This window comes from Balaenoptera acutorostrata, chromosome 3 (assembly GCF_949987535.1).
Source record: "Balaenoptera acutorostrata chromosome 3, mBalAcu1.1, whole genome shotgun sequence".
NCBI classification, from domain to species: Eukaryota; Metazoa; Chordata; class Mammalia; order Artiodactyla; family Balaenopteridae; genus Balaenoptera; species Balaenoptera acutorostrata.
In genome coordinates this window covers 84,918,119-84,939,739 of record NC_080066.1, presented here as the reverse complement: position 1 = coordinate 84,939,739, position 21,621 = coordinate 84,918,119, and the positions used below count along the sequence as shown (strand labels likewise).

The 21,621-nt window shown below is 38.1% G+C and overlaps 1 protein-coding gene across 3 annotated transcripts in view; it reads left to right on the top strand.

The window, feature by feature from the left end:
- TMOD3 (tropomodulin 3) overlaps positions 1-21,621 on the top strand; it is an 87,851-nt gene that overhangs the window by 51,858 nt on the left and 14,372 nt on the right. For 2 of the 3 annotated variants that reach the window (XM_007194885.2, XM_007194883.2), the window contains exons 4-6: positions 16,091-16,213; positions 17,520-17,609; positions 20,818-20,948. In XM_007194885.2, coding sequence (XP_007194947.1) covers positions 16,091-16,213; positions 17,520-17,609; positions 20,818-20,948 — 344 coding nt within the window. Of the gene's footprint in view, positions 1-16,088; positions 16,214-17,519; positions 17,610-20,817; positions 20,949-21,621 lie in introns of all 3 variants that reach the window. The other variant, XM_057543347.1, reaches the window with a different exon arrangement.

Genomic DNA, 21,621 nt, shown 5'->3' with positions numbered 1-21,621 from the left:
TCTTTCATCAGTGTTTTATAGTTTTCTGAGTACAAGTCTTTCGCCTCCTTAGGCAGGTTTATTCCTAGGTATTTCATTCTTTTTGTTGCAGTGGTAAATGGGAGTGTTTCCTTAATTTCTCTTTCTGATTTTTCGTTGTTGGTGTATAGGAATGCCAGAGATTTCTGTGCATTAATTTTGTATCCTGCAACTTTACCAAATTCATTGATTAGTTCTAGTAGTTTCCTGGTGGCATCTTTAGGATTTTCTACGTATAACATCATGTCATTGGCAAACAGTGGCAGTCTTACTTCTTCTTTTCCAATATGTATTCCTTTTATTTCTTTTTCTTTTCTGATTGCCATGGCTAAGACTTCCAAAACTATGTTGAATAATAGTGGTGAGAGTGGACATCCTTGTCTTGTTCCTAATCCTAGTGGAAATGCTTTCAGTTTTTCACCATTGAGAATGATGCTTGCTGTTGGTTTGTCATATATGCCTTTATTATGTTGAGGTAGTTTCCCTCTAAGCCCATTTTCTGGAGAGTTTTTATCATAAATGGGTGCTGAATTTTGTCGAAAGCTTTTTCTGCATCTATTGAGATGATCATATGGTTTTTATTCCTTAATTTGTTAATGTGGTGTATCACATTGATTGATTTGCATATATTGAAGAATCCTTGCATCCCTGGGATAAATCCCACTTGATCATGGTGTATGATCCTTTTAATGTGCTGTTGGATTCTGTTTACTAGTATTTTGTTCAGGATTTTTGCATCTATGTTCATCATTGATATTGGTCTATAATTTTCTTTTTTGTGTGATATCTTTTTCTGGTTTTGGTATCAGGGTGATGGTGGCTTTGTAGAATGAATTTGGGAGTGTTTCTCCCTCTGCAATTTTTTGGAAGAGTTTGAGAAGGATAGGTGTTAGCTCTTCTCTAAATGTTTGATAGAATTCGCCTGTGAAGCCATCTGGTCCTGGAGTTTTGTTTGTTGGAAGATTTTTAATTACAGTTTCAATTTCAATACTTGTGATAGGTCTGTTTATATTTTCTAATTCTTCCTGGTTCAGTCTTGGAAAATTGTACCTTTCCAAGAATTTGTCCATTTCTTCGTTGTTGTCCATTTTATTGGCATATAGTTGTTTGTAGTAGTCTCTTATAGTCCTTTGTATTTCTGCAGTGTCAGTTGTGATTTCTCCTTTTTCATTTCTAATTTTATTGATTTGCGTCCTCTGCCTTTTTTTCTTGATGTGTCTGGCTAAGGGTTTATCAATTTTGTTTATCCTCTCAAAGAACCAGCTGTTAGTTTTATTGATCTTTGCTATTGTTTTCTTCATTTTATTTCATTTATTTCTGCTCTGATCTTTATGATTTCTTTCCTTCTACTGACTTTGGGTTTTCTTTGTTCGTCTTTCTCTAGTTGTTTTAAGTATAGAGTTAGATTGTTTACTTGAGATTTTTCTTGTTTCTTGAGGTGAGATTGAATTGCTATAAACTTTCCTCTTAGAACTGCTTTTGCTGCTTCCCATACAGTTTGGGTTGCTGTGTTTTTGTTGTCATTTGTTTCCATGTATTTTTTTTTTTTTTTTTTTTTTTTTTTTTTTAAAGGATTTTCTTATTTATTTATTTATTTATTTATTTATTTTTGGCTGTGTTGGGTCTTCGGTTCGTGCGAGGGCTTTCTCCAGTTGCGGCAAGCGGGGGCCACTCTTCATCGCGGTGCGGGGACCGCTCTTCATCGCGGTGCGCGGGCCTTTCTCTATCGCAGCCCCTCCCGTCGCGGGGCACAGGCTCCAGACGCGCAGGCTCAGCAATTGTGGCTCACGGGCCCAGCTGCTCCGTGGCATGTGGGATCTTCCCAGACCAGGGCTCGAACCCGTGTCCCCTGCATTAGCAGGCAGATTCTCAACCACTGCGCCACCAGGGAAGCCCTCCATGTATTTTTTTATTTCTTCTTTGATTTCTTCAGTAATCTCTTGGTTATTTAGTAGCGCACTGTTTAGCCTCCATGTATTTGTGTTTTTTACAGTCTTTTTCCTGTAATTGATTTCCAATCTCATAGCATCGTGGTCAGAAAAGATGCTTGCTACAATTTCAATTTTCTTAAATTTTCTGAGGCTTGATTTATGACCCAAGATGTGATCTGTCCTGGAGAATGTTCCATGTGCAGTTGAGAAGAAAGTGTATTCTGCCACTTTGGAGTGGAATGTTGTATAAATATCAATTAGATCTATCTGGTCTGTTGTGTCATTTAAAGCTTGTGTTTCCTTATTTATTTTCTGTTTGGATGATCTGTCCATTGGTGTAAGTGGGGTGTTAAAGTCCCCTACTATTATTGCGTTACTTTCGATTTCTCCTTTCATGGTTGTTAGCATTTACCTTATGTATTGAGGTGCTCCTATGTTGGTTGCATAAACATTTATAATTGTTATATCTTCTTCTTGGATTGATCCCTTGATCATTATGTAGTGTCCCTCCTTATCTCTTGTAATAGTTTTTATTTTAAAGTCTATTTTATCTGATACGAGTATAGCTACTCCAGCTTTCTTTTGATTTCCATTTGCATGGAATATCTTTTTCCATCCCTTCACTTTCAGTCTGTATGTGTCCCTAGTTCTGAAATGGGTCTCTTGTAGATAGCATATATATGGGTCTTGTTTTTGTATCCATTCAGCCGGTCTGTGTCTTTTGGTTGGGACATTTAATCCACTTACATTCAAGGTTATTATCGATATGTATGTTCCTATTACATTTTCTTAATTGTTTTGGGTTTGTTTTTGTGGGTCTTTTTTTTCTCTTGTGTTTCCCGCTTAGAGAAGTTTCTTTAGCATGTGTTGTAAAGCTGGTTTGGTGGTGCTGAATTCTCTTAGCTGTTGTTTGTCTGAAAAGCTTTTGACTTCTCCATCGAATCTGAATGAGATCCTTGCTGGGTAGAGTAATCTTGGTTGTAGGTTTTTCTCTTTCATCACTTTAAGTATATCCTGCCACTCCATTCTGGCCTGCAGAGTTTCCACTGAAAAATCAGCTGATAACCTTATGGGGATTCCTTTGTGTGTATTTTTTGTTTTTCCCTTGCTGCTTTTAATATTTTTTCTTTGAATTTAATTTTTGTTAGTTTGATTAATATGTGTCTTGGTGTGTTTTTCCTAGGGTTTACCCTGTATGGGACTCTCTGTGCTTCCTGGACTTGGGTGACTATTTCCTTTCCCATATTAGGGAAATTTTCCACTTTAATCTCTTCAAATATTTTTTCAGACCCTTTCTTTTTCTCTTCTTCTTTTGGGACCCCTATAATTCGAATGTTGGTGCATTTAGTGTTGTCCCAGAGGTCTCTGAGATTGTCTTCAGTTTTTTTCATTCTTTTTTCTTTATTCTGCTCCTTGGCAGTTATTTCCACCATTTTGTCTTCCAGCTCACTTATTCGTTCTTCTGCCTCCGTTATTCTGTTATTGATTCCTTCTAGTGTATTTTTCATTTCAGTTATGGTGTTGTTCATCTGTTTGTTTGTTCTTTAGTTCTTCTAGATCTTTGTTAAATATTTCTTGTATTTTCTCAATCCATGCTTCCATTCTATTTCTGAGATTCTGGATCATCTTTACTATCATTACTATGAATTCTTTTTCAGGTAGATTGCCTATTTCCTCTTCATTTGTTTGGTCTTGTAGGTTTTTACCTTGCTCCTTCATCTGTGACATATTTTTTTGCTGTCTCTCTTTTTTTTTTTTTTTTTTATGAGTGGGATTGTGTTCCTGTTTTACTGGTTGTTTGGCCTGAAGCTTCCAACACTGGAGTTTGTAGGCTATTGGGTAGAGCTGGGTCTTGGTGCTGAGATGAGGAACTCTGTGAGACCTCACTCTGATGAATATTCCCTGGGGTCTGAAGGTGTCTGTTAGTCCAGTGGTTCAGACTCAGAGCTCCCACTGCAGGAGCTTCCACCTGACCCCGTGCTAGCAAATCAAGATCCTGTGAGCCATGTGGGGTGGCAAAAAAAAAAAAGAGAACAATAACAAAAAAAAAATTAGACTAGGAAACTAACAGATATGTTAGAAAGAATGTAAAAATAAAAATATAGATGAATCAACAAGTGGAAGGTACATCAGTACCACAATAGTAAAAAAAAGAGGAGGAGGGAAAAGAAAAATAATAATAAATAAAAGGAGGGGGGGAAGGCCTTGGCTGTGGAGAGCAGGGCCTAAGCAAGGGTGAGGTTTGGGTGGTGGGCAGGGCCAATGCTCAGGACACACAGCACTGGAAAAGGCCCTGGGGGCTGTGTGGGGTGGGGCTTAGGCTCAAGGAACAGAAGGGTCCCAGTCTCAAGAGGGCAGGGGACCTCACCTGGGAGCCCAGCAGGCTTCCTGGGCTCGAGTGGGTGGGGCAAATGCCCTCCTCTCCTCTCCTGCTCCTCCGGTCTGGGGTGTGGGAGGGCCCCTCCCGCCTGCGTCTCCTGATCTCCCTGGCCTCCCTCCTATGCTCCCAGGACCCATGTGGCCTGGAGGGGGCTTTGAAAAGGTGGGGAGCCGGCTTGGGAGCTCAGCAGGCTCCCCAGTCCCAGTGGTCCAGGCAATCACCCTCCACTCCTCTCCTGCTCTTCCTGGAGAGTCCCTCTCACCTGCCTCTCCTAACCTCTCCGGCTTCAGGGGTGCCGATCTTGTCTGGCCTCTACTTCTCCTACCCCCTCGGTCCCCCTACATCCTACCAGTTCACTGTGGGGTTCCTCCCATCTCCTTGGGGGTTAGAGTCCTCCATCAGCGGCCGGCACGTGCCCTAGTTGTGGGGAGACGCTAACTCCCTGTCCTCCCACACCACCATCTTGACTCCTCCCCCCATGTTTTTTCTTTTTAGTTGATTTAAGCTTGTATATCCTCTTGATGCATTGCCCATTTTGTCATTATGGAATGACCTTCTTTATCCCTGGTAATATTCTTTGCTCTGAAATCTACTTTGTCTGATATTAATATAACCAATCTTGCTTTCTTTAGATTAGTTTTAACATAGTATATTTTTTCTGTTTGTCCCATCAGTTCTTTGTTCTCTTTCCTCCTTTTTTTTTTTTTTGTTTCATATCTTCCATGTCTCTGTATAACATTTTGAACATATGGAATATAATTATAATAACTGTTTTAATATCCTTACCTGCTGATTTTATCATCTGTCATTGCTAAGTCAGTTTTGATATATTGATTTTTTTTTCTCTTCCTTATGGGTCGAATTTCCCTGCTTCTTTGCATGCTGGTAAATTTTTATTGGATACCAGACATTACGAATTTTAACTTTTTGGGTGCTGGATATTTTGATACCCCTATAAATAGTCTTGAGTTTCATTCTGAGACAAGATTTAGTTACTTGGAAACAATTTGATCATTTGCTCCTTTAGGGTCTTGCTTTTCAGATTTCTTAGGTGGGACTGGAGCAGTGTTTGGTCTAGGGCTCATTATTTCTCCACTACTGAGGCAAGACTCTCCTGAGTTCCCTACCCAGTGCACTGTGAATTATGAGGTTTTCCAGTCTGGCTGGTGGGAGCACATTCTATTCCCAGCCCTGCATGAGCCTGTGCACTGTTATTTCTAATTTTTTCAGATGGTTTTTTTCCTTGGCCCAAGGTAATTTCATCATACACGTGTGCTGATCTGTACTCTGCTGAACGCTAAAAGGCAGCCCTCTGCAGATCTCCGGAGTGCGCTGTCTGTGTAACTCTGTCCTCTCTGGCACTCTGTTCTATAAACGCTGGCTGCCCTCATCTTTCTGGACCTCAGCTGTGTCTCTTTGGTTCAGATAGTTCCCCAGGCTCTGCCTGGGTTCTGTTCCCCGTGCTGCAGCCTGGACACTTTTCTCCAGGCAGTAACCTGGGCAGTCATGGAGCTCACTTTGTTTCTCATCTCTCAGGAATCACTGTTCTTTTTTGCCTGATGATCAGTGTCTTGTAAACTTTCTTATATTTTGTCCATTTTGGGGTTGTTTCAGTCATGGGTAAATCCTGACCCTATTACTCCATCTTGGCCAGAAGTGGAAGTCTCCAGAATCGTATACAATAGATATCCTGTTTCCCCAACTAGAGTATAAGCTCCTCAAAGTAAAGAATCTCATATTTCATTTTCCTTATGCTGTCTTTCTAGCTCATTATCTAGTATATACAAGCTCACTAAACATTTGTTGAATAAAGAAGCATTTATTGGTGATCATATTGTAGTATTGAGCAGGTGTCATGTGTGCTGTTGGGTCAAACCAAAAATGCCTTTCCAGTATCTGCTCCCTCATCCTTTGGTTTGGTTGATTTGAGGTTTGTGCACTTCCTGTCAAAAGGATATCCCAAAGCCCCCTGTGGAGATTATAGTGGCCTAGTTCCCTTAAATCTTTTCTGGAACAAGGTAGCTTATAAACATACACATAGTAAAATTAGCTAGGGCCTTTCACCTCTGTAGAAATGAAATAACTAAGAGACTCCTCTGTTTCTAGTTACTGTACATTTTATATACTTAGCAAGGTTGGGACCATGACTAAGATAATTCTTAACATTGTGGTAGCTGTGACTTGATATCAGAGCAAAAGAGATGAGGACTTGTGAAGAAAGGTCCTGGCAATAAAATTGTTAACGTGGTTCATAGTATCTTACTTATTTTAGAACAATAACAAGGATCTTGGCAAGATATTCCTTTTTTTTTTTTTCTCCTCTTGGCACAAACACAGGTTTGGATTAATGCCATGCATTTAAGCTACCATTATATGAATTCTTATCTTGGTTTCTTCTATTTCCTTAGCTGCCATTTTGTAGTTACAGAAACATTATTGAACTCTTTCAGCATTCTTAGCAACCAAGAGTCATTGCCCTGTTTTTGTTTTGTTTCATTTGGGGGTGGCAAGCATATCTTTTCATACTTGTCTGAGAGATTTTTTTCTGATCTTGTCATTGCTTATTTTCATGTTTTGCTACAATGTAAAGAACTGTAATTTCAGTTTTTAAAAAATCCAGTTTTAGATGTTGCTTTGTTAAATAAGGTATTTAGATAGAATGCTGTGTACTGAAGAATAGAAGTGAATAACCATTTTTTAAGACATTATGTTATTTCAAATAAATACAAATATTAAAAGTTATAAGTCAGAGCTTTTTGACCATATTTCAAGGAGAGGAAAAGTAAAATTAGATCAGTACAGGAGTACTCATCCTAATCTTTTCAGAGCTGTAATTATACAGATTAGCACTTTATCAACATGAGTAGGTAAAAATCAGAATCATGTAGGGAGCTTTTTCAAAAATATCCATGCCTAGTCAGTCTTCATTTTCTGAGTTTAAGAATCACTGATACAGGGCTTCCTTGGTGGGGCAATGGTTAAGAATCCACCTGCCAATGCACGGAACATGGGTTCAAGCCCTGGTCCAGGAAGATCCCACACGCCGCGGAGCAACTAAGCCCATGCGCCACAACTACTGAGCCTGCGCTCTAGAGCCCGCGAGCCACAGCTACTGAAACCTGCATGCCTAGAGCCTGTGCTCCGCAACAAGAGAAGCCACTGCAGTGAGAAGCCCGCGCACTGCAACGAAGAGTAGCCCCCGCTCGCCACAACTAGAGAAAGCCCGTGCGCAGCAACAAAGACCCAACTCAGCTATAAATGAATGAATGAATGAATGAATGAATTTTTAAAAAAGAATCACTGATATAGATACTTGGGACTTTATGGTTTTCAGTCCTCCTGGGTTGTTTTGGAAAACGCTCTGTATCTCTCATGTACACATGCAAGAAATTCCAGAGAAAATAAGAATAAATAATTAACATGTGTCTATTGCGTTTACTGTATACCAGTTGCTTTATATATGTTAAATCATTTTATCAGAATGAGACTGAAATTTCTATAAAGAATAATCTATGATTTTTAAAAAAACATATCAGAAGAAAGATGATCATAATAAAATGGTGTACTAATTTTGTTAACAGATGGTTTTGGATAAAAGCAGTATCAAATTTACACATTTCCCTACCCTCTGCAAACACGCAAACACACACACACACACACACACACACACACACCTACATAATACCTATACATCAAATAAAAGCTGAACATTTCACTCATCCTGCAAGACATTGAGGTCACAAATCACATTAACCATTATAATGGAGATCTATTTATCAGCATCTCTTAGTAATTAAGATTTGTAACTTAAATCTAATTTATATGAGACTAATTTAAATTAACACACATGTTTAGAAACGCGTTTTCTGTTGATATGGAATCAATCAAGCAGTTTGCTAATTGTGTATTTCTCAGAGAACAGCTGATTTTAACTAAGAAGCACAAACACTATCTGGCTGAATGTGTTTAAGGTGCAACCCACATCATAAAATTTACCCATTTAAAGTGTACAATTCAATGGTTTTTAGTACATTCACAGAGTTGTATAACTATCACCATAATCTTAAGTTTAGAACATTTTTATCATCCCAAAAGGAAACCCTGTACCTATGAATAGTCTCCATTCCTCACTCTATTGTCCAGCCCCAGAAAACCACTAATCAACTTTTTCTCTCTAAATTTGCCTATTCTGGACATTTCAAATAAATGGAATCATACAATATGTATTTATGACTGACTTCCTTCACTTAGCCTAGTGTTTGGGAGTTTCATCTGTGTTTTAGCATGTTTCAGTGTTTCATTCCTTTTTATGGATGAATAATATTTCATTGTATGAAAACACACACTTTGTTTCTCCATTTATCAGTTGATGGACATTTGGATTGTTTCCACTTTTTAGCTATTATGAATAATGCTGCTGTGAACACTTGTGTACAAGTTGGTATGTATACCTACTAGTGGAATTGCTGGGTCACTTAGTAACTATTTTTTAACAATTTGAACAACTGCCAAATTGTTTTCCAAAGTGGCTGCACCATTTTACATTCCCACCAGCAATGTATTAGGGTTCCGATTTCTCCACATCCTGGCCAACTCTTGTCTGTCATTTTGATTATAGCCATCTTAGTAGGTGTGAAGTGATAATATACATTGTGGTTTTGATTTGCATTTCCCTAATGACTAATGGTATTGAGCATTTTTTCATGTGCTCTTAGACATCTTATATCTTCTTTGGATAAATGTCTCTTCAAATCCTTTGCCTATTTTTAAATTGGGATGTCTTTTTATTACTGATTTTTGTCAGTCAATCAAAATATTTGATTTATTATTGATAAACACTTTGTATATATTCTAGATATGTTTCTTATCAAATATATGATTTGGAAACTTTTTTCTCTCATTCTGTAGCTTGTCTTTTCATTTTCTTGGTAGTATCACTGTCCCACAAAATTTTAGATTTTGATATAGTTCAATTTATCTATTTTTTCTTTTGTTGTTTGTACTTTTTTTGTTTTACAATAACCTTTTAAATTTTATTTATTTATTTATTTTGGATGCATTGGGTCTTTGTTCCTGTGCACAGGCTTTTTCTCTAGTTGCGGGGAGCAGGGGCTACTCTTTTCATTGCGGTGCGTGGGCTTCTCATTGCGGTGGCTTCTCTTGTTGTGGAGCGTGGGCTCTAGGTGCACAGGCTTCAGTAGTTGTGGCACACAGGCTTAGTTGCTCCATAGCATGTGGGATCTTCCTGGAGCAGGGATTGAACCTGTGTCCCCTGCACTGGCAGGTGGGTTCTTTTTATTTTTTATTTATTTTTTTGGTTTTTTTTGTTGTTGTTTTGGGGTTTTTAAAACATCTTTATTGGAGTATAGTTGCTTTACAATGGTTTGTTAGTTTCTGCTTTATAACAAAGTGAATCGGTTATACATATACATATATCCCCATATCTCTTCCCTCTTGCGTCTCCCTCCCTCCCAGCCTCCCTATCCCACCCCTCTAGGTAGTCACAAAGCACCGAACTGATCTCCCTGTGCTATGCGGCTGCTTCCCACTAGCTATCTGGTTTACATTTGGTAGTGTATATATGTCCATGCCACTCTCACTTTGTCCCAGCTTACCCTTCCCCCTCCCCATATCCTCAAGTCCATTCTCTAGTAGGTCTGCGTCTTTATTCCCATCTTGCCCCTAGGTTCTTCATGACCTTTTTTTTTCCCCTTAGATTCCATATATATGTGTTAGCATACGGTATTTGTTTTTCTCTTTCTGACTTACTTCACTCTGTATGACAGACTCTAGGTCCATCCACCTCACTACAAGTAACTCAATTTCGTTTCTTTTTATGGCTGAGTAATATTTCATTGTATATATGTACCACATCTTCTTTATCCATTCATCTGTTGACGGACACTTAGGTTGCTTCCATGTCCTGGCTATTGTTAATAGAGCTGGCAGGCAGATTCTTAACCACTGCGCCACCAGGGAAGTCCTGTTGTTTGTACTTTTGTTGTTTTATCTAAAAAATCATTCCCTAACTCAAGGTCATGGAGATTTACTCTTAGGTTTTTTTTTCTGAGTTATAGTTTTAGCTCTTACATTTAGGTCTGTAATTCATTTTGAGTTAATATTTGTGTATGGTATGAAATATAGGGGTCCAACTTCATTCTTTTGCATATAGCTATCCAACTGTCCAAGCACTGTTTGTTGAAAAGACAACTCTTGCTCAGTCGAATTGTCTTGGTATCCTTGTAGAAATTCAATTGACCGTAAATATGAGTTTATTTCTGGGTTCTCAATTCTATTTCATTGATGTAAATGTCTTTTCTTGTACACCATAACACTATCTTGATTATAGTAACTTTGTATTTAGGTTTTTTTTTAAATTTTTATTTATTTATTTATTTTTGGCTGCGTTGGGTCTTTGTTGCTGCGTGTGGGCTTTCTCTAGTATTGGCGAGCAGGAGCTACTCTTTGTTGCGGTGCGTGGGCTTCTCATCGTGGTGGCTTCTCTTGTTGCTGAGCATGGGCTCTAGGCGCGCAAGCTTCAGCAGTTGTGGCTTGTGGGCTCTAGAGCGCAGACTCAGTAGTTGTGGTGCACGGGCTTAGTTGCTCCATGGCATGTGGGATCTTCCCGGACCAGAGATTGAAACCGTGTCCCCTGCACTGGCAGGCGGATTCCTAATCACTGTGTCACCAGCGAGGTCTTGTATTAAGTTTTGAAATTGGGAAGTGTGAGTCCTTCAGCTGTTCTTCTTTTTCAAGATTGTTTGGCTATTCTGGGTCTCTTGGATTCCCACATGAATTTTAGAATCACCTTGTCACTTTCTGCAGATAGCTGAGATTTGTTTAAGGGGTTAAGTCTTTAAAGAGTTTGAGGAGAACCACTTAAGTATTGTATTCATAATACTAAACTTAAGTTCTGCCTATTTTATCCTTTCTTACAAAAGTAATTTTCTTTACTTTTAATTTTCTATAACAAGATTTTATATATACGCTTTAAAGTATAATTCTTACAGTGTATTCATGTTAAACTAATCATGAAGAAATATGAAGTGATTACATTTTGTATTGTTAAAAACACAATACTGTATAATCTACATACCTCTGCAACAAAAATCTCTACATACAGAGAAATTGTAAAGAGGAGTATCAGAAGAGGTACCAAATTATTTCACAGCTGTATAAATAGAGCAAAATTCTGTGTCACAGAATTTCCATAAGCCCTTGGAAGTTTTGTTTTGCTTTGTTGTTTTCTTCTGATGAGATCCATTTTGTATTTGTAAGTATTAGCAAAAGTTTATGTATGGGGAAAAATTAGGTAAGAATAATGCCTCGGGACTTCCCTGGTAGTGCAGTGGTTAAGACTCCACACTCCCAGTGCAGGGGGCCTGGGTTTGATCCCTGGCCAGGGAACTAGATCCCACATGCATGCTTCAACTAAGAGTTTGCATGCCGCAACTAAGGAGCCTGCCTGCCGCAACTAAGACCTGGTGCAACCAAATAAATAAATAAATAAACATTAAAAAAAAAAAGAAAAGAAAGAAAGAACATGCTGATGGGGGACTGGAACTCCCTTCTGCAAAAAAAAAGAAAAAGAAAAAGAATAATGCCTCTATGGACTGTGGATGAGGATTACAAAAATAAACATTTTAGATTTTTATAACGCTTTAGGTGCCATTGGTCTCTAGAATAAGACATAGGCAGCTTTTTGATAGTTTATATAGTTTTTTTTACTAAGTGAATACCATAATCCAGTGTTTCTTGACCTTGGCTGCTATGCATTAGAATTCCTAGAGAGCTTTTGAAAATCCGAATGTCCCATACAGCACATCAGACCAGTTAAATCAGAATCTCTGGGGGTGGGACTTGGACATCAGAATTTATTAAAATTTTCCAGGTGACTCCATTGTGCAGCCAACATTAGCCACGGAGATAGACACCTGAAAGTGCCGGTAAGATTTTGCCCAGGAAAATGTAATTATCCTGAAATGGCAATTAAAGGCATGCCATCTGAATTGTATGCCACTTTGTTATATCAGCCACTGTGAAAAGTATTAAGGAATTATCAGAATGTAATGATTTGGATTTGCCTTTGTCTGTGAACTAATGATAAAAGATTATCTAATAATCACCAGAACTCCAAAGTTTGGTACTAAGAAGATCAGTTACGTACCACCATACAGATAAGCATTTGTTTGAGTTGAAAAGTCCACTGCTAAGGAGTTAAGTTTGAAAGCCACCAGTTTATTGGAAAAATTACTGGGTTGAGAGTTTGGGAACCTGTGTTCTAGTGCTAAGTCTGCTGTGTAACTTTGAACCAGGGTATTTATATTATACTTTATACAATGAGGTAGTTGAGCTAGAAGTGATCACCAGATTATTTATTCAACAAATTGGATTGCCTGCTGTGAGCTAGGAAATGTAGGGATGGAACAGAACATTGAAAAGCTCCCAGAGGACAAACAATGTAGGGATGGAATTGTAGGGATGGAAATGTAAGGATGGAACAGAACATTGAAATGCTCACAGAGGACAGACAAATATGCAAAATGAGTAAGTGTAGCCACAGTGAAATGTTCAGGGAATTAAGGGAGCACAGAAGTGTACTTCATCTGGTTCAGTACTGAGACAAATGTGGTAGTTTTCTATTTAACAACCATTCAGAAATTCCTTCTTCCTTACTGGCAGAATCCATCTCTGAAATAGACTGAAAAGGCCAGATCCTTGCTTTTCAAGCTACCCTTGCAGGTGGGGCATGGACATGTGACCCGGTGCTGGTCAGTGAGACCAGAGAAGAAATCTATCGGACAGTTTTCCTTATAAAAGTCAGCAGTTGAGAAAGTGCCCTTCCTTCCTGCCCCTGACCTTGCCGCATGAGGATGTGATGCGTAGTATTACAAAGGTCATCTTGAGACTAATGGCCTGAGAACAAAGGCTTCCATGCTAGTTATAGACAAAGAAAAATAGAGCCTGGATCTTTGATGTCAACATTGAGCTGCTGAACCAATCCTTCAGCCACCTACCTGTGGAGTTATTAAGTGAGATAAAAAATACTTATTGTTTAAACCCTTGCTGCTTTGAGAGTGATCTGTGCATCAGCGGTATCAGCACCACCTGGGAGGCTGGCTAGAAATACAGATTCTTAGAGCTCATGTTAGACCTCCTGCATCAGAATCTGCACTTTAATAAGACCACTAGGTAGATGACATGCACATTAAAGCTTGAGAAGCACCAGTTTAAACCACTTTAAATTGGGGATTTTGTTATATGCAGTTAAAAGCATCCTTATTAATATAAATACATTGTAGATTGGCCAAGTGCCATTTTTTAAATAAGAAAATACTTGCCTAGAAAGACTTCTGATTCAGATGTAGGAAGTTGCAAGAGACTTCTTATTCTCACCAAAACAAGCAATATACGCTACATTAATCAGAGTTAAAAAAAAAATCAGAAAGCTTGAAGACACAAATCTTAGTGACTCACAGAAAGTAGCAAGCCCTCCATAAGATAGGTGATCCAAAAAAAAAAAAAAAAGAAGTGATCCATTCTGTGTTCTTTCCTGACTGAAATATAGGGAAAAGGAGGAAACTACTGTAGAGAGGAGTAAGGAGAAGTCAGCCTAACTTTTAAACTTTTAATGGCGGTGTATGGGCCAGCATGGTAGATTAGAAATCAGAGGAGCCCTAGAGCAGCACTGTCCGCTAGAACTTTATGCCATGATGGGAATGGTCAGTATCTGTGCTAACCAGTGTGGTAGCTACTAGCCAAACGCGGCTAGTGTGACTGAGAGACTGAATTTTTAATTTTAACTAACTTAAACTTAAATAGTCACATACCGTGTTGAACATATCATATTGAACAGTGCAGCCCTAGAGATAGGGTGAGACTGCACGACCCTCCAGTTCTTTGCTTCAGGTCTTCATTTAGTGCTAGGGATTCTACTCCAAGAACCGAGGCAGTGAAGGAGAGCTGAGAGAAGATTCCTGAGGCATAGGTTTTTAGCTCGGGATATTGAGAGAGAGACAGGAGAGCTGAGAGAAATCCCTTTCAGGCCATCTCCCACTTCACAAAGTGTAGAGCAGACAACATAAGCGTCGGGCTGAAAGATCTGCCAAGGCCCAAAAAGTGGGAAAGTGGGGGGTGGGACTGGAAAACAGAGCTCCTAGAAATCTGGCAGCCAGGACTACACATTAGGAACAATGTTGCTACTTTACAGTTCAAAACAGTAGGCAGTGGCAGCTCAGAAGATCTCCAGAACCTCACCAGAGTTCTAATCCTAGGCCTTGCTGAAGATTAAGTCCTGATCCTGTCCTCAAAATGTTTGAAGCCAGTGAGGAAGTGAATCAAACTAACGTTGCAACAAAAAGCCCAGATTCAGCTCAACTGTAGAGCATGTTACTTCAGCACTGACCTGAGTGGCACATTCCTTTCTAGGAATAAATGTCACTTCCTTTAGTCTCTGCTATACTTGTATACAAAAATGCCCAATACGAAGTCAGAGATCTTAAGACACATGTGGCCTATAGTCAAGAAAAGTAAACAGTCAATAGAAGACCAGAGATGACCCAAATATTGGTGTTATCAGTCAGGAACTTTATGACAAAAATCTCAGAAAATCTGGTGGACAAGGCATGTGTGAGGAGATGAGGAATTTTGGCAGAGAGATGGAAACTAATTTTTTTTAACAAGAACCAAGTGGAAATAATAAAAAAAAGAAATATAATATCAGAAATTAAATCTTTTAGATGGGCTTAGCTGAAAATACCTGACCAGCTTTGGTCAGATTCCTGGGAGCAATCTATATTGTGGAAGGATTTCTTATGAATTACACTGATTAATATTTACCTTGAACAAGAATTGTACAACATTTACTATACTGATTATTAAGCCCACAAACATTTCTTTTGATAGAATACTACATAGATTCATCAGGTCACATATTCTCACACATTTCCCTGGTAATTTTCTGATAGAAAAGAAAATAATTGGAGCTTGTGTGAATCCACACATAGGCCTTCCTAGATCACTTAGTTAGAATTTTCACCTGTCTCAGGGGGGAAACCAGAGTCAATCTTGGTAACTCAGTCCCACCATGTGTAAGTACCTCTTGTTTGGTTGGCTTGTGCTGCAGTTATATCATTATCATTTTCCATTCCCTTCATGTTTTCAGTTTTGCGTTGAACATACGGTAATGAAATACTGATTTTCACATAATAAATACTGTAGGTTTCTAGAATAACTAGTTTCTTAACAGGTAACCTTGTTAGTGTCATAGAGGCTTAGAAGAACAGTGACAGAAAGTTTCAGACTACCACTCAGGACATACAGGAATTTCTTTGCAATTAGAACTTGAATTTCTGGAATTAGAATTGCCTCTGCCATCCCCCAAGGGACTGTAGCAGTTCCTTGCTTAAGAATAAGAAAATGAATTCTGTTTTTTCCTTAATTTATAGATTTTTTTATTCATTTATTTTTTGATTTAGTATTTGTAGAATAACTCATAATTACTCCAAAAAGAGCCTATTTTTACTTTCACAAATGGGAAAATTTCTCGGTTCATTTCTTTTTCTTGTTCCAACTTATATGGCCAAAGTGTTGCCTTAGAAACTTATAAATACATACCGAAGATGAAACAAAATTATTGTAGATGTTAATCTTGACCTTTTACTTCAGCTTCAGTTGCACATACTTCTAATAATTTTTGTAAGAATAAAATGGTGAGTTACTAGCAGTAGTAATGAAACTAACAAACTGCTTTATTTTACAGGGAAGATATTTATCCCTAAGCAGAAACCTGTGCAGACTTTTACAGAAGAAAAAGTATCTCTTGATCCAGAGCTAGAAGAAGCTTTGACAAGTGCTTCTGATACAGAATTGTGTGATCTCGCAGGTATCTCCTAAAACAAATTAATTTGTGAATGGTATAGAGGGGAGGAAAATACCAACACACACCTTATACACACTATACAAATTCTTGCTTTGCCCAGCAGAGTGCTGTTGAATAAGTAACCGTACATTTGGCTTTGTTTGTTACACTATAAATCTGACATAAAGGATTTAGTTTCTTTAAATTCTCTTAATGGTGAAATTTTTATATTAATGGAATTTATTGATTATTGGATGTCTTTTCCCATTTTGCCATCTTTGAAAGTCTTTATAAAAATCTTTCATCAGCTGGTGCTCAGCTAGAAGCTGTCTCCAGGGTCTACTGCTATCCCATTTTATTAGAAGACCCAGAAACGGGTAATTGGAGATTAGATAAAATAGTCAGTCCTGAGCTATACTCACCACTTTCCCAACTTTTCTGAAGATATATGGAACATTCCAAACCTCCCTGTGATTTTCATCATTACCAGTTTCTTATCTGGACCAGTATCTGCCCCCAGCTGCCTCCACCCACACCCATTTTTCTAGATAGAAAAATATGACACATGGGGAGAGGTTAGTACCAAATAATTTCAAGTACTAACATGTTTAAAAGGAGCAGTGATGGTTCTTTGGGAAGGACCCAGGGAAGGGACAGTCAAGGTGTGGTACCACAGCTAGAGCAGGTATCTTATTCCCTGGGGAGGGGCTGAGGGCTAATGGATTTATAAATGGTACATTCCTCAGAGTGGAATGGGCCAGAGGCATACTGTAGCTTCTGCCTTATTTGTGCAAAAGGCCATCAAAATCCAAATTTATTTCTCCTCCTAAGTGTCATTTTTGAGGGATGCTACTTTAATCTTAAATATGAGAATTCAACCATACTTTTAGTATTCTACTCTTAGCTAAAATACAAATGTAAATTAATATGAGAGTTAAGGTTAAGTTGAAAAATCTGCCTTTTATCGCATTATGTTTGGAGAAGCCCTGTGAGGGTGAACAGCAACAATAGATCATTTCCATTTTCTCTCTTGGCCACCAGATGGAGCTAAGCATAGACTTAGGTTTAGGGTTAAGCTGGCTCCAGCTGTGTCTAAATTCAGAAATGTGGGGAGAAATTACAAGGGTATTGATAAGAAAGAGATTGTAGGTGGTTTTTAATCATGTTTTCTCTTTTTTGTTTTTTTAGCTACGAAATGTGTATTTAATTGAGTAGGAAAAAGCCCAGAGAGTGTTAAAATCGTTGATAGAAATTTGGGGGCATAAAATTAATTCTTTATGTTTAAAATCGATGGAAATAAAAAAATAATTTTCTTTTTCTGTATTTATAGCTATTCTTGGGATGCACAATTTGATAACGAATACACAGTTCTGCAATATAGTGGGAAGTAGTAATGGTGTCGACCAAGAACATTTTTCAAGTGAGTACTTATAATGCTTTGTGAATTCCAATCCTTTGTTAATTATGTTTTGTTTTCTCCATGTAATAGCTTCAGTATTTGCATACCAGATGTTATGCATATGTACTTGAAACCTAAGATTCCAGTTAGATGGTATTGACCTAGAAAACCATTGAGAATAGAATATTAAATATTTTATGCTTAATGTGTCAGCAAATGTAATAGGAACTACTCTCACCTCACTAAATAATACTAATGGTAAACGCTATAAAAATTAGTCATACTTGGCTTTTACTGACATTTTGTTTTCAGTGTTCCTGATTTTCAAGAAACCCACAACAGTGCTGACAAAGAAAGTATATTATAAAATCAGATTCAGGAGAAAGCAAAGAACTATTCAGCCCCTAAACCTTTTAGTCTGATGCAAAGTATTAGATAACCTAAAGCAAAGCTTTTTAAAAAATTTATTTATAAGACATCTTAAAATCACCAAAGTCATGCCTATTTTGTAGTAAATTTAAACAAGACCTAAGGGGACAAGGTAAGCAGTAAAAGTGTCTCTACTCACAACCGTCATGCCTCCTACTCACTGTACCCGACCTCCACCCCCTCCCTAACTGTTAACAATTGTGAATATATCCTTCCAGACTTTGTATTATGCTTGTATAAACTTACATATGTATATGTGCTATACACGAATTGTCTTTTCTTTTCTTACAAAAATGGGATCATACTAGAGATATTTCTTGTCCCTGAATTTTTCAGTAATACTGTTGGCTGATTTTTTTGAATGCTTACCATGGGCCATGTTCTTGTGTGCACAGCTCTTGAATGTAAATTGTTCTCAATCCTCACAACAGTTCTACGAAACAAGTATTATTATTATCTTTAATATGCCTTTGAAGGAGCTGAGGTTTTAGAATGATTAAGTAACTAGCTTCAATATCCCACGAAATCGGTGGTGAGGATTTTAATCCATGCTATATAGGATATCACTTAGCAATATATCACATTTCCTAGTTAGTACATACAGATTTACCTCAGTCAAACATCTGTATAACATTCCATTTTATGAATGTTCTGTAATTGGCCATTCCCCTATTTTTTTAACTTTCTATTGTAGAAATGTTCAAGCATACATTATAGAAGAGGGAATAATAAATCCATCGTCCAGCTTCAGCTGTTTTTCACATTATGCCAGCCGGGTTTCATCCACCGTCTGCCTCCCTCCCACCCCTTCTACTCTTTTCCCTGGAATATTTTAAAGCAAATCCTGTTTGTTTGTATTACTTCACCCATAAATATTTCCATATGTGTCTCTCACAAAGGCTTTTCTTGTAACATAACCACAATGCCATTATCAAACTTAAAAATAACCAGCAATTCCTTCATATCATCTAATACCCAGTCCATGTTCAGATTTCCCATTTTCTCTCAAAAACGTCATCTCACAGCTGGTTTGTTCAAATCAGGATCCAGATGAGGGTCACATATTGCATTTGGTTGTCGTTTGGTTTAAGTTCCTCTTAATTTCTTAACAGTTCTCCTCCACAACTTCTTTCCCACTTTCTTCATAGCATTTATCCCTTGAAGAAACTGTGTTGTCATGTAGAATTTTCCACATTCTGGATTTGGCTGATTGCAACCTTGTGGTATCATTTTACTTGTTTCTCTCTACCTCCTGTGTTTCTGTAAACTGTTGTTTTCTAGAAGCTTGATCAAATTCAAGTGCAGTTTTAAATTTTTTTTGGCAAGAACGCTTCCTGGGTAGTGATCGAATCACATTAGGAAGCATATCAAGTCTGGTCATTCCTCTTTGGGGAACGTGTTAAGATTGATCAGTGGACTCAAATTTTGGCAACCTGATCCATCCAATTAAAGTTCCCCACGAACCTTTCTTAATGGTTTCCACATCCTGTTGACTGGATCCATTATTTCATTATAGAGCAAGGCTCTTTATACGCATTCTGCAGAGAAGAAAAGGAATTTTTTGGTTTAAAAAATTTGGAATTGAGGAAGAGCTCATTGAATTTTCCATTCAGTGAGGAAGATTTTCTCCAGTCCCCTTGATCTACCATCTTGAAGAAGACTGCCTTGCTGATCTTTCAGCTGTCCTCAGGAAATTAATTTTCAGACTTTTGTCTGAGCTGATCTCTTCAGGATGCTGTGTGTAGGAGGGTGTGTGTCTGTGTGTGTGTGTGATATTTGAAAAGAACAAGGTACTCTTAGAGGGAATTTATTGGATGAGTAAGCAATATACTTTGTCTTAAGGTGAGTTTTGCTCCTAAAAGCTAGAGGAGGGCAGCAGGGAATAACTAAGCCAGACAGTGACCCTGTCAGTCTTTCCATGTCACTTGCTCTTAATGTTGTGGTCATTCTCCTCTTTGAGAATCTGATGCTCTAGGTGTTCTCCCCAGAAAATATATCCATAAAAGTTTATCTGTTATAGGTGTTCATGGACCTCCACACATACCTCAGAGCGCATTTACATCTCACTAGAGGGTTCAAGGCTTCTGGGTCCTCTTTCAGTTTTGAATAGCTGTATTCTGGCCATGTGTGTGGGTATAAATGGTGAAGGATTGGGCTGTAGGATGAAGGAGGGCAGGGAATTCCTGTCTCAGTAGTTCTTCCGTGTACCATTACCTTTCTCTGTCTCCCCATTCCGTTTCTACTCTTCTTCCTGATAGAGCCCTCTGCCATTTCTCATTGCGTAGTACTCCCCACGGGAGGAACAGGCAGTGTGTCCTTCCGTCAACTCACTCTTTGTGGAGGCTGTGTGTGTTCATGTCTCTGATTCTTACTGCCTTTGCATTAATTACTAGTCAAACCTCAGAGAAAATGATGAGTTGTTAGATTTTGTCCTGTTAGAACTTTATCTTGAACATTGCTAAAAATAAAGGGGGTCACCAGCTTGTGTCATCAACTATATCTTCGTGGTAAAGATATCTTGTAATACACTAAGAAGCAAGAGGCAGTGAAAATACTCATTTTTGAAGGCTGATACACTGCAAATTAAATGTTGAATTATGTTTGGTATTTATATTCAGTAAAATTTTATTTCAGTGCTTTATGTGGGAGCACATAAAGGATTTTTGAGAAATTTTGGGAAAGAAACTTATAGTTCTACTGAATATGTGTATGTGTGCTATGTGTTTCCAAGTTAATATATGCATTCACTGTTATAGTATCAACCCAGTGACACTCTTGCTCTTTTCATTTGTTGCTACAGATGTGGTAAAAGGTGAAAAGATTCTTCCAGTATTTGATGAGCCCCCAAATCCAACTAATGTTGAAGAGAGTTTACGGAGAATTAAAGAAAATGATGTTCGTCTTGTTGAAGTTAATTTGAATAATATAAAGGTAGGTGTGATAAGCAAACAAAAAGTTGTTTTGAATTGCTTTGAGTCAGTTGGATCTAGGATGAGAGCTGGGCAGTTTTGATATAGTCTAATCCTTTCTACTTAATGGTAAAGTTTTTACTTCTAGTAGTATGCTAACATAGATTCCTTCGATTTTAGAAGTTAAAGTATTATAGTATTTTTCTGATTTACTTTTTAAAGGCTATCACATAGAAATATAAACTCTACAGACTGTCACAGTATACCTCTCGGGCTTCCAAAGTCCTGCCCACTTTTAGGAGCATTTTAGCCTTTCAGGTTTTGTTTTTTTAATCAGCTCTCTTGAGCTATAAGGTATATATAGTGAAATTCTCCCTTTCTAGTGTGCAGTTCTATGAATTAAAGCAAATGCATACAGTTGTACAACTACCACCACAGTCAGATGTAGAACATGTCACACCCCTATGTCATCATTCCCTGCCACCAGCTCTAGCCCCTGACAACCATGGATCTGTTTTCTTCCCCTATCGTTTTACCTTCTCCAGAATTTCATATAAATGGAACCATATAGTGTGTAGCCATTGAGTCTGGTTTCTTTCACTTCACACAGTACATTTGAGACTCGTCCATGCTGTTGTGTGTGTCAGTGGTTTGCTCCTTTGTGTTGTAGAGGAGCATTCCTTTGTCTGGATGTG